Source organism: Malurus melanocephalus, unplaced genomic scaffold (genome assembly GCF_030028575.1).
Source record: "Malurus melanocephalus ecotype Western Australia unplaced genomic scaffold, MMel_1.1 scaffold_397, whole genome shotgun sequence".
NCBI classification, from domain to species: Eukaryota; Metazoa; Chordata; class Aves; order Passeriformes; family Maluridae; genus Malurus; species Malurus melanocephalus.
In genome coordinates this window covers 502,286-515,437 of record NW_026623629.1, presented here as the reverse complement: position 1 = coordinate 515,437, position 13,152 = coordinate 502,286, and the positions used below count along the sequence as shown (strand labels likewise).

Sequence of the window (13,152 nt, the reverse complement as noted above, 5' to 3'; positions counted from 1 at the left end):
CAGGAGTGATTAAGCTAAATTCAAGAATAAAATGGTGACTCTTATTTTTCTCACTTTCTTTCTGCTAAAATAAATAAAWCTGCACTATATCCCCCTTGATATCTGAATTGCTTCTGCTACTGATCTCRCACTGTAGTCCTCTAAAATCCTTTCTGTTGAAAATAACATTTATTCTTGGTCTAATTATCTCTATGGGCTGCKCCCTCAGCACCCATCCTTTCACAGCTTTTTATATTTCACAGGGCTCTCTGTGAATCCTTGGCTTCCTTCAGCTCCCTCTCTAAACACTTTACAGTTCCTTTTGTAAAGTCTCAAACATTTATTTTCAGATTTCTAACTTCTTCAGTCATGCCTACTCTTCCTCTTCCCACACAACAGCCTCTTCTGAAATAGATCCCACATTGGTCAAAGATTTCCTGTTTTTGCTTTGAGACTTCTTTTTGGCTTTGATGACATTATTCTCTCCAAACCCTTACTTCAAATTTCAACATGAACATTTTAGTTTAACAATTTTCCTGGTCACACATATCCAGGCCACACTGTTTCACACGTACAAACTTACAAGCTAAATGTGAGGGATCAAAGGGGTCAAATGAAAAGGACAGGATGTTTTCAGCGTAACTTTTCTTCCAAAGTTTGGTGCCTGTGTCTGCATTCCACAGYACAATATAGTTAGGTGGGTGAACTGCAAGCAATAAATCTCTAGAAGCATCTTGATTCCACAACCACTGCATATCTGTCAAAAGAAGGAACAAAATTAATATTTGGGWTTGTATCAGTATTGGAGCTGGAAATAAATGTCTTCTCCACTCTAAATACTTTTAATCAGTGTTAAGTTCAAGAGCAAAATRAGACTGAGTCTAACACTCAATCATGAGCACAAGTACAATGCTTAAAGAATAGGATCAGCCTGAAAGGGGTAAAATCATTCAAGTGGTATGGTCAGAATTCCTTTAAACCTTCAGGGAATTGGTGTCAGGAGTAAATAAAATCCAATCTGTAAAGCATACACAAACAGAAAGTAATAAAACTAATAAAATTAACTGCAGTCAGTAAAATAAATTTTCAGTGGCTCAGTATCAGACTTACAATATTGCATCTGCTTTCACAGGATTTATAAAAACTGAATAACAAAGCCCAACAATCTATTTACATAAGTGTGCTTTCACATAATAGAATTTAAAAACCCACCAGGTGTAACGTAAGCATGGATCACAATTTTTAAAACAGCTGAAATGCTCAAAAAAACCCAACCCCCGATGAAAAGCAGGAAGATGTACCTGGCACTGTAATTGTTATTATTTCAATCAATAACATTCATAACAACAGATTCAAACTTTTTGTCACAAGGTCTTGGAAAACATCACCATAATGAATTAAATCTCACAGCACTCCTCTGKGAGACACTAAATCTTACATTTACTCAAAAAATGAACAAGCAAACATACAGAGGCCTGGTAATCCCAACAGCACAATTCCCTGTCAGCACTGAGCACAGTTTACAAAAGGCAGGTGATGGATTTGTRCACAATGCTCCATAAAATAACTCCCATATAAACATCATCCACTATCATTACCTTGAATGGGTTTTGAATGTTCCTGTATTTCACAGCGAGCTGTTCCTGTTGCCACATCCCACACAATGATTTTCCCTGTGGCATCAGCAGAAGCCAAACGTAAGGAATATGGAGAGCCAATATTGTGGTGGTAATTTTCCTTAGCCCATTTAACCTGAAAATACAGATGGGAATTGGTTAAAGGAGACAAACATATATAACACAGACAACATAGTACATATTTTTCAGATAGATCAATAATGAACTAAAAAAAAAAGTATGGTAATAGTTAATGCAAACAGCACCTGTAACATACCTTTAAGCTACCACCACTTGTACAAATTTAAGGCAGGCCACAACTGTGCTGCATGACTGCATGGCTGACATTTTCAAATTACATAAATCAACAAYACTCATACCTGAAGGTAACTACAACAATCCAAACATATATGGCATGTATGTAGAGAGTTTACTTAGATGTTTAGAGGAAACTAAATGGCAATGTTTAAGGTTCTGCAGGCATCCACAAACCTATACGCACCCATTTCCAAACAAATGAAAGCTGAAAAAYTATCATTCCATTTTTATATACATCATAAAACAAGAAATTTTCTAATCTGACAAATATGTGGTGGCATTAGGAAGGAAGGAAGGAAGGTTGGACTTGCATCTCTGTGGTGGCTCATAACTAAATAACGAAATAAGGTATTGCTGACTTTTGATAACTTTTTGGGTTTTTCAACACATTGCCACCACTGACTTCCAGGTACCACTTTCCAGTTTGGGATTTCAAGCTGCACAGGCTTGTAAATTGGCAATACTTATGAGAAATCTGTGCCTTAAAATTTGAAACACTCTGCCTACAACTCCTCCCAGATTACAAGGGAATGGATAACACAGACTTCTTCTTTATCTATCCCACATGGAGCAGTTTTGCTGTCTGCTTTTAAGTTGAACTTCTGCCCCAGGAGAGGCTGCAGACACTGACAGAATAAAGAAACATTATTGCTAATCTGATGGGAATATAGCTGCTACAAAAATTCCACCCTAGCCAGTTATCTGTGTGCTGTCACACTGCCTAACACAAAAAGGGTGAGGCAAACACAGGACTCTCTGTAGCTACTGAAAACATGACATTTTAAAAACTGACATAGGATTATCATTAGGCACCCCTAACTGCACCATGGAACAGATTTACTGCAGCATTCAGAGCCTTTTTTGCTCCCCTTCTCAGAGGTATGAGCAGCATGTATGCCACAAATCAGCTGAATAAACTAAACAAACCTGACACATGCACAKCACAAAATCTCTAGCTATTAACTCAAAGCCTGTTTCTACCAGAATCACAAAGAATTCTTGAGAGACTCTCCTCTACCTATAAATCTCATTTTGCAATTCCAGCTTCCCTGCTGTTCAAGAAAGAACTATCCCTGAGGATATCTGCATGTGGCTATAGAACTGTAATTGTAAAAACCTACAAAGCTATTTATTTCTCAGTTAAATGTATATTACTTCAAAGCAAATTCCAAGTCTGGAAAACATAATTTCTCAAGYGAAGAATTGTCACCAAGTTCAGAACAACAAAAATGAGACCTTTACATAACCAGTCCTAAGCAGAGCCCACGTGGTGCTCCCACACCATGAACCTCTTGACCCTCTCTGCAGTCACATTGCTCCAACAAGGTCCCCACACAGGACATGAYCTTCTGCTAAAAGAAATTATTTTCTTACAGCATTAATCACTGTCTACTCTGACTTCAAAATACAGCAGCATTGGTCAAAAAGAGGACCCAAATGCAATTTTTAAAAATTTTCTCAATCCATGTCAATCCACCTCATTTATAAAGCCTTATTATCACTGTTTATTAATGYATCAGAAAGGACACAAATGTAATTTAAATCCTCTCCTTCTTGTGACAGATCCAAACAATTCACTTGCAAATAGATTTTCTTCAGTAAAAGCATTCTTTCAATACTCTTTGTAAAGGTAAAATCAGATATAATACATTTCATACAAAGCCATCAGCCTCATACAAAAACCTTTTGGACAGATGGACAACTAACATGGATTGATTTTCAGTGAAACTATTAGCTATTCTATACACAGTTATGACAGAAAAAATAGCAAAATGGGAGGATTATGAAATAATAGTTGTTTTCTTTGTTTCCTTCCTAACAGATGTGGTTAATTTTCCTTCCTAACAGATGTGTGAAATTTTTCAGAACTGAAGCACAAGTTTTTGGGGACTGAGTTTGCTGGTATGAGCCTCTTCTTCAAGAGGTTTAAGCCACACTTGCACACCAGACTTCTTACAGATCCCCCCCAGCTTATTTATGCTCTTAGCATTTACAAACTCTTAAAAAAAAACCAATTTAGGAATTGAAGAAAATTCCTTAGAGATGTAAATGTATCTGCAATGATCTGCCAGCCAAACAATGCTCTAAACCATAAGTGAATCTGCCACTGTCCACAACCAAAGAAATGATGCATCAAAAAAATACATCCTTTTCCACACTACACCTAAAGTCAAACTCCACAATTTCAAGTCAAGGACCTTCAAGAAAAAGTACAGGAATCCCACAATAAAGCTAAAACTTCAGCCATTTTATATCACTAAAATAAATGTTCACTTTTGTCCGCTATTGTTCCCTTCCTATAGATAAGAAAAGAAGGAAAAGTTTGAAAGTAATGTTCTAGACGAATGGTGTATCTCCCACAGCAGGGAGGATCAGAAAGGGCAGCAGAAAAGAGCTTCATTTGATATTTGGTAGTGTTCATTTCAAATCCTTTCATGTTAACATCTTTCATAGAAACATCTCTGTTCTGTAACACTAAACAATGTTCTAGATAATACAATCTCTACATTTTCTACCAAGATACACYATCAACTCAAATTTAGTGTGTATGGCTTGAATTAGCAGCAAAAGAYACATAAAATACGTGTATTTTACAACAGAATTGATGTGAAAATCATGAGTAATAAGTACCATGTCATATATTATTGTGGGTCTACCGAACCATGACATATATTTACAGTGATTTAGAATGATAAGATCCACATGAGAACCAAGTAATATACCTTAAACTAGGTACATCTTACCTTGACAACACTGGCTTTGTGCCTTTCCAAAACCTGTAAAGTCTGAGCAGAATTGGCATCCACTACGAGCACGAGGGAATGACATCCATATGCAATCAAACCTTGCCAGCCCCTGGAAGAAMACAGAGCATCACCAATAAGTAAAGCAGAACAAAAGCTCTTCACATCAGGAATGARGAGATTTTTTTTGTTAGCTGAATGCATGCTACTAGACACAGTRTTTGATGTTTGTCATATGGTAAATGCTATTTAGTGACATAAAAGAATTATAAAATAATATCGCACTGTCTCCTGGACTCTTAAGCCACCACAAAGCATCTCTTTGTGTCCATCTCAAAATCTTCTGCAAGTTTGAGAAATCACAAAGAAATTCATGAAGAGTGTTTCCAAATTTTAGACACAAGAACACAGGTAAGGAATGTATGTGAAATGAAACAATTAATTGCATATATTATTTATTTACTTGTTTACTTTTTTATAGGCAAAAAGGAGCATGTAACCAATTGTCACAATAACAGTGAAAATCTGCTGAGGCCTGTCTTAGTTCAAGATACATTAACAACAGAATCACAGAATGGTTTGGGATGGATGAGACATTAAAGATCACCCCGTTTTCCACCCCATGCCATGGGCAGGGACACCTTCCACTGTCCCAGGCTGCTCCAAACCCCGTCCAGCCCGGCCTTGGACACTGCCAGGGATCCAGAGCAGACACAGCTTCTCTGGGCACCCTGTGCCAGGGCCTCCCCACCCTCACAGGGAAGTATTTCTTCCTGACACGTAATCTCAACCCTCTCTGCTTCGATTGGAACCCCTCTGTCACTGCCGGGAGGGGCTGGGCCAGGCTCATCCCTGGGCACAGCTTTGTCCCTGCCCAGAGCTGGACAGCAGCAGCTCCCCGCGCTSCGCCGGCCTCTCCCGGGCATCCACCGCTATCCCAGCCCCGATTCCCGGCTCTGCATGGGGGTTCTATGGACGCCCCGGCACCAGCGGGGCCTCGCAGGGGGAGGCAGAGCAAAGCTCGACCCGGGTTTGAGGCCAAAGAGCGGCGGGGACACCGGCACCCCCCGCCCGCGGCCCGGCCCCTCACGGCCCCTCACCAGTCCGCCGCGCCGCGGTTGGGCGCGCTCAGGGAGCCCGTCAGCGTCCGCGCCGGCAGCTTGATGTTGACGGTGAAGCGCTGCATGGCCAGGCCGGCAGAGGAGCCCGGAGCGGAGCCCGGCGGGGCMGCCCCAGCCCCGGCAGCCGGTGCCGAGAGCCGCGGCCCTGCCGGCACCGCCCCTCAGGAAGCGCCGCCTCAGCGCCGCCGCCGCTCCCGGCTCGGCCCGGGCCCCGCAGCCCAAGAACGGAGTTCCGCCGCCTGCCCTGCCCTGTCCGGCCGATCTCTGCGTGTCCTGGATCCCAGCACTGTTCCGCTCGGAATGGAGCTCTGGAGATCACCCAAGGCAGGGTGTCCCGGAGCAGCTGGCACAGGAACGCCTCCGGGTGGGTTTGGGATGTCTCCAGACAAGAAGGCTCCACATCCTCCCTGGGCAGCTGTTCCAGTGCTCTGCCACCTTCAGAGTGAAGGAGTTCTTCCTCAAGTTGAGGTGGAATTCCTTGTGTTTTAGTTTGTGGCCGTTGCTCCTCGTSCTGTCGCTGCCACCGAAGAGTCTGGCACCATCCCTTGCCACCCCTTAGAGATTGGTGAGATCCATTCTCAGTCTTCTCTAGACCAAACATTGCCTCAATCTTTCCTCATCAGAGAGATGCTCCAGACGCCTCGTCATCTCTGTGGCCTCTGCTGGACATCTCAGCAGCTCCTTGACTTGCAGTGAGCCCAGGACTGGACACAATAAGGGACACAGAAGGGACATCCCAGAGCTGCCACCCATGAGCAGGACACGGTGCTGCTGTGTTGGTTGTACATCCATCCATGGCTGCAGGGGAAAGGAACCGTGGGATGCCAGAGACTGCAGCTCCAAGAGTGCCTGTGCTTCCTGCCAGGCTGAAATCTGGGACAGCTCACTGGCAAAAGAGCTCCCTGTCCCATCTCCAGGTTCTTAAAAGCTTCAGGACAGCCAGAAGATCTTTTTCACCATGCTAATTTCTCCTCCAAAATGCATCTTCAATGACGAAATGCAGCAGCGCCGGAGCTCTTTGTACTCTCAATAGCAGGGAGGCACCCCAAGGCACCAAACCCTTCCTWATATAGCCCATCCTCCAGCTGCACCAAATTACCACTCACACCAAGCAGAGCCACCTGGGATGAAACGTTAATGAGATAACAAGAATCATGTGCTCCCGGGCTTATTATTTAACACATATAGGCTGTTGGGATGTTTGCTTCTCACTGAAATAATAATTGTTTATTTGTTATGTTTTGTAGAGAAAAAGATGCCACTAGATGGCCAGAGATGGCAAGAATGTAGTGCCAGTGACATGCTCTAACACTGCACTGTCACTTTGTCACAGAAGATGGGATAATGCTGATCCCCCTTTGTCCCTCTTTTCATTCTAATCACAGTTGAATTTGTGCAAGTGGGAATTCAAGAAACCACCTGCAGCTGATGCCTTTTCCAATTCTCTTCTAAAGAAATCTGCTCTTGGAGTGCAGTACATCACTCACTGCCACTTTCAGGTCACCGTAACATTGGAACTTGTTTCTTGAAACCGTCTCATCCCAAAAGATTTCTATTTGCTCTTAAAACTGAAAAATGACTGCTTGGAGAAGTAAAGAGCTTTTTTTGTTCCTTTTTCTTTGTCATTATTTGAGGACAACGTGGTCTGCACCTCTGGAGATCAATTTTGAAAGAGCCTGAGCAGCCACTAGCTTCACTAATTTTAGGTTTTTTTTTTGTTTTTTTTTTTGCTAATGGTGTGTTTTTACTCTGTGTCCTTGAACAACATGCTGCTGCTCGTGTTTTTGGAGGGTTTTGGTTATTTTCTTGCTTTGTTGGATTGGGGCTTTGTGAGAAGGGTCCTTTGGAACTTYTATTGCACAATATAACCCGAGGTTCTTCCAGACAGTTTTCCATCTATTTCCTTGCATCAGAAAACCAAGCAATAAATGAAATGCTTAAAGGAAATAGATACTTTAAGGTAGTTGAAGATAAGGACAGATACCAGAAAAAGGGAAAGAAAGGAAGAAATGAGGGCTGAGTCACCAAATTGGTTGAAAGAAATTAAGAATCCGAGTGGTTTTTGGGGTCAGATCGGGTGAAAACCATGGTGCATGAGCCAGGTGAATGCACACTGAAGGTTCATCAGAGTGACAGGGAGGAGATGAGGAAAAGGTTTGTGAACAATGATAAGGATCATTGGAAGAGCTGAAAGGAATAGAAACGTTATGAGATGTCAGAGGGAAAGCAGAGATGTTCACTGTATGAACTTCTGATTCCAGTTTTGATCGTCAGCTACTCACCAACAGAGACTGATGCACAACAAACAGATCTGAACTAAACCAGAGATRTAAACTGCTGGTTTTGGGGTGATTTACTGTCTTCTTTCACATTATACTGTTAATTTAAACCATTGCCAAGCAAGAATGCAAAACACGTCAAGTCTCTCTCTCTGACTACAATGATACATTTTTGACTGCTATGCAAAAAAACAAATACCAAGCTTTCAGCTGTTTAACTGTGTAGGCAGTAATGCCATTAAACCACTAAAACCTCTGGGACTATCAAGTGTCCAAGATGTGATACCCAGTGGGAAAGACTTCATTCCAGGCAGCTACAATTGCTGTTACTAGGTACATATAGAGAATGAAGTTCTGGATGATCATAAAAGACAGATTTTAATGAATGATTAAATAAATAATGAGAACTTTGATTCTACATAGCTTTTGRCTCATGATTGTAAAAGGTTTTYCTGTGAGTTTGAACAAGAGCAACTRGAACCAAAGTAGAGACATGTACCGTCTCCCTTTTAGGTTTCTCCTTTACATAGTAATTATTGCAGGAATATTCCTGTGAAAGCTTCTGGGACCTCTTTGATTTCCATGGCCTTAAGTTAGAGCTGGAAGAGCTCCTGGGATGCACTGGTGAACCAACACATCCTGTGTGCTGTGCGTTCCATTTTACAAACCTCAGTTTGAGCTCAGGGTGTGTAACCAATCCACACGTGCCATGGGCCATGGTTYTATTTGCATTACAAATTATGCTGCTCCTGCCTTGGTGGTATCATTTCTACTCCATGCATTTAAAACTCCTTGAGTTTTCTGCTGGTTAAGTGTCCCTGGTTGAAATGGGGCTGACTAAAAGCTGATGCCATTCTCTCTTATCAGAGGTTTTGTACAGAGCAAGAGACTTGCACAGTTGAGTTTTGCCTCACACTTTGAATTTTTTCCCTTTTTATTTTTTGGAAAGGGAATTTATCTAAAGTCAAGATCCGTTTAATCACAGTCTAACTTAATAATCCCAGTAGAGATCTTTTTATTTCATGTTGTATTTTCAGAAGAAGATTAAATAAAAAGTATTGATKAAGGAGATTCTATTTCTGGTGCAGCAGAGTTCTGCTAAATTTAACACAAAAATAAAATCAATATATGAATTTCAGAGTGTGGAATATTTAGCTTCTAGAACTCTATCAGCTTGATGCAAAACCAGATGGCTTTAATCAACGACTCAGATACTTATCTCCCTTTCCAAATGCTTTCAACTCAAAAGTTTAAAATTATCCAGAAACTTTCCTCCTTGTGAGCATGGTCTAATCCAGTTCCACTGAACTTGCTGGATATATAAATTAAATTCTCACAGGCTGTGGGGTGAACTATGAAGGAGCTCTAATGAGTGCCTGCAGTCTCGTTTGGTTTTGACCAAATTTCACCAAAGGAAAAATGTCTCAAGTTGTCTGCTGTGTTTTTTTCTCTGAAAATACTTTCCTTCCCCTTTTATATTTCTCTTCTTCTAAAGAATATTATATTTCTTCTATATATTCTTCTAAAGAATAAATATTTCTCTTCCAAAAAGATGATGAAGTGTGGAACAAATCATCCAATTTACATATTAAACTTAATTTCTATGGTGCCAGTTTTGTGCCATTTCTAATTTCAYCCTAGTCACCAGTGCCCATGACTATTCTAAAATAAATCACTGAATGCTCTGACCCTTGCATTTCTTATGGTTCTTTCTTTGAATATTCCTGCAGATGAGCATTTACCCACCTCCCTGAAATGCATCACTATAACTGAGTGAAAAATCCCTGGAGGAATACAGAAACAGACAGATCTGAAATATGTGTGATCCCTGACAGACACAGAGGGAATAAGAATGCCAGTCCCAGATATCAGCATCCACTGACAATTTGATTGATTAGTACTTCAAAAATTGGGTTTTTTCCTAGAAGAGAAATCAGAATTTCCTCAGGCAGAACCCTGAGATTTTTGTAGTGGTGRGTGTTCCTAGGGTYAGACTCTGGCTCTTGCTTTAGGTGRGAATGGAGCAGTGCCAGGCAYTGTGATCCAACAAATGGGTTAAAGGGGAAAAGCTTCAAGTGTTTCAGAGCTTTGGAAACATCCTTGCAACCTGAGAGAACATTTGTTTATTATTTTATTAGGCATACAATAAAGGATTTTTTTGTAGCTTATAAGTAATTTATCAGCATCAGTGCATTGTGCTCTAACATACAGGATCAGAGCAACAGTGATGTGAGGTTRGGATTTGAAATCTGCGTGAAACAATGCAGGATACTCAACACTGATGAATCAATCAATGTTCCTGACAACCTGAGGTTCCCTGACATAAATGTTTAAAGAGGAAAAAGTCTCTAAGAAGACAGGCTTCCTGAAAAAATAATGGGAAAATGAAGCAAAAACTGATTTTAAGAGCCTTCTGCAACTCCATGACTACAGCTAATGAAAATGTGAACACAGTAATTTACTGAGTTTGATAAAGTGCATATTGAGAAATAGAAGTCTCCTCATGTATATTGCATATTAAATGGATGAGAAAAGTTTTAATCCATGTTATTAATGTTTTGGGTCGTGCAGGGTTTTTTAAACTAAATTAAAAAATTCAAATGTCCAGAAACCATGGTAACCATGTATATCCAGTAAAGTGTTATTAATTTCTGCACATTATATAATCTACACATTAATATTTAAGGTTGGATGCAGCCCAAAAATAATTCTTATGAGAGCATAAACCTTAATTATTTCATGATGTATAATATTCTCATTAAATGGTTTTCACATTCTTTGGGAGAGTCTACATTAGGACTTTCTGAAGTTTGGCAGTCAGTGCCAAAGCATGGCCCTGGTTCAAGGCTCTGGATGGAAGACATCCATGGAAAATAAATGTGTGTAATTCTATAGGTAGCACTGCAATCTGCATGTGGGAAGCTAAAAAGCCAGCCTGGCACATCAGCCATTTGACCCACAAGAATTCCTTCACCAGTGCCTGTTTTCCATAAAAAGAGATGGGAATTCTGTGCTCTCACGGTTTATGATGCAGTGAAACTTTCAGCCCCTTATAAGCTCATTGGACACAGAAAGTACTTAAATCTTGGTCTGATAATACAATGTAAAGTATCAAACAAATGCCAGGATGACCTGTGAAAGACAAAACCCTTCAGTGCCACTAAAGCCAGGTTTTGTCCAGCACATCTGATGTTCCTGCAGTGCTCCTGGAATTCCTGGGCTGTCACTTGTTCCTGTGGCTGCCCACTGCTGCTCCAGGTGATGGATGTAACCCCACCRTCCCTCTGAGAGGCAGCAGCTGCCTCAGGGAGTCACTTCTGAGAACAAATTATTTCATATATTCATATTCAATGCCAAAACAGCTTTATAATCACCCATTTTTCCTAATAAAATAGATTTTAAGAGCATTACGCAATGTTTTGCTCTGGTATTTGAGTTTTTTGGTGAATTTTACTGCTGTTTTTTGCAAAGCATGCTGAGAAATCCTCTGATCTATTTGATACACTTACATAGATTAGGTGGAGAGCCTGAGCCTTGCAGGTAAATAGGATCAGAAATAGAAATTTCAGGAAAATTCCATAAATATGATGCACAAAGAGTGCTTTCCATCCCAGCACAGCGATGACCTGTGACTTCCCTCTAGCTGTGCATGATTTCTTTTTCCTCTGGAGTAATTATAAATTGATCACAGGCAGGAAGAAAAGACACAGTTTCTGGAACACAAGGTTTAAGTGCACCACAGCTCCCAGACAACTTGATTTGGGATTTTCCACTTTCCCAGTTTGAGTAAAAGAAAGAATGACCACCTGGGAATGAGTCTTTAAGAAGCAGAATATCATGCAGCAATCTGGAAGAACAAAATGATCATCTAATGCAATGATGTTGGCAGCAGAAAAAAATAACACAGATTTGTGTCAGAAAGAGAGAGCAGTTCCACACAGCTGCAGGAATCAAAATATTACATAAAATTATTTTAAAAAATCAGCTTCTGGAGCTGGTTCAGTGATGATGCTTTACAGGCTGAGGATTTTGACAGCAATTGGARTCTGGAAACCACAGAAAATAAAAAAACCTCTGGTCAGTGCTGAAGGTAGAACASAGGGGCTTCTTCTTCAATAAGGCTGCTTTGCCAGTTCTGCTTTTCACACTTTAAACTGCTTTCTCAGGGGCCATTGGKTAGCAGGAAAGAGATCAAATGAGTCTTAATACTTTTTCAGATTTCAGGTTTTAAAGAGCTTATGTAAATATTTCCCATAAGTACTATAAATATTTGATCTGACTTTGAAATAGTGCTGAAAAAACAAGTTTTATGATCACTGATAAAGGCAATGGAGAGGTAAAAATCCTCATAAGGCCCATCATTTCTGACATATTAAGTGTCCTGTCCTTGTAAGTGTCTGCAGCGTAGGAAATGACTTGGCTGAAATACTGAATCCACTAACAGACAAATACCACGTATCCATATATATGGAAATCATCCTCTGAAAAGTCCATTAAAAAAAAAATAGATCATGCAGTAGAGATCAGAACCCTGCCTCAGCAACCATGAATAAAATGTATTTCTTTACAGCTCTGTTTGAGCTGTATATGTTGGTTTATGTTCTGTGGCATTAGCAGTATCCATCTGTTTTTTCCCTTTTAGTGAAGGCAGTGAAGARAGAAGCCCTGGATTTGCTCTATTGTTGATTTTCTACAACGTTCACATCCTCTTCTTTAAAGAGGAATTCTCAAAATGTGAAATTGCTCATCCAACATGCAGTGGATGTCAGAAAAATAATGATATCTGCTGTTTTAGCTCAGTCTCATACATACAAGGGAGACTTTGAGTGGCTTCAGTCGTGATAAATTGACTTTAAGGCCCTCCACACTGCAGCAATGTTCCCCTACTCGATTTTATGTGCTTTTATTTACCTTCCCAGTYCTGACTTTTCTCTCTTCAACACAAGAAAAACAAAGGGAATTAAAAACAAAAAATCACCAAACCCCACACACAGACACACATATAAATCCCACCAAAACCCAAACAGACCTTCAGGAGTTGGCATGAAAATCTGTTTTGGAATGTGATCAGTGAAAAACATCTCATGCCTGAGAA

General features: G+C 40.5%; 1 protein-coding gene across 1 annotated transcript in view; it reads right to left on the bottom strand.

Annotated features, from left to right (window-relative positions):
* The window catches only part of WDR11 (WD repeat domain 11), a 33,841-nt gene extending 27,897 nt beyond the window's left edge, over nucleotides 1–5,944 (bottom strand). The window contains exons 1-4 of the mRNA XM_057379251.1: nucleotides 5,758–5,944; nucleotides 4,658–4,769; nucleotides 1,578–1,731; nucleotides 563–736 (exon numbers count right to left, since the gene is read on the bottom strand). Of these exons, the coding sequence (XP_057235234.1) occupies nucleotides 563–736; nucleotides 1,578–1,731; nucleotides 4,658–4,769; nucleotides 5,758–5,843 (526 nt within the window). The 5' untranslated portion in view covers nucleotides 5,844–5,944. The remainder of the gene's footprint in view (nucleotides 1–562; nucleotides 737–1,577; nucleotides 1,732–4,657; nucleotides 4,770–5,757) is intronic.
* Nucleotides 5,945–13,152: the final 7,208 nt, after the last annotated feature.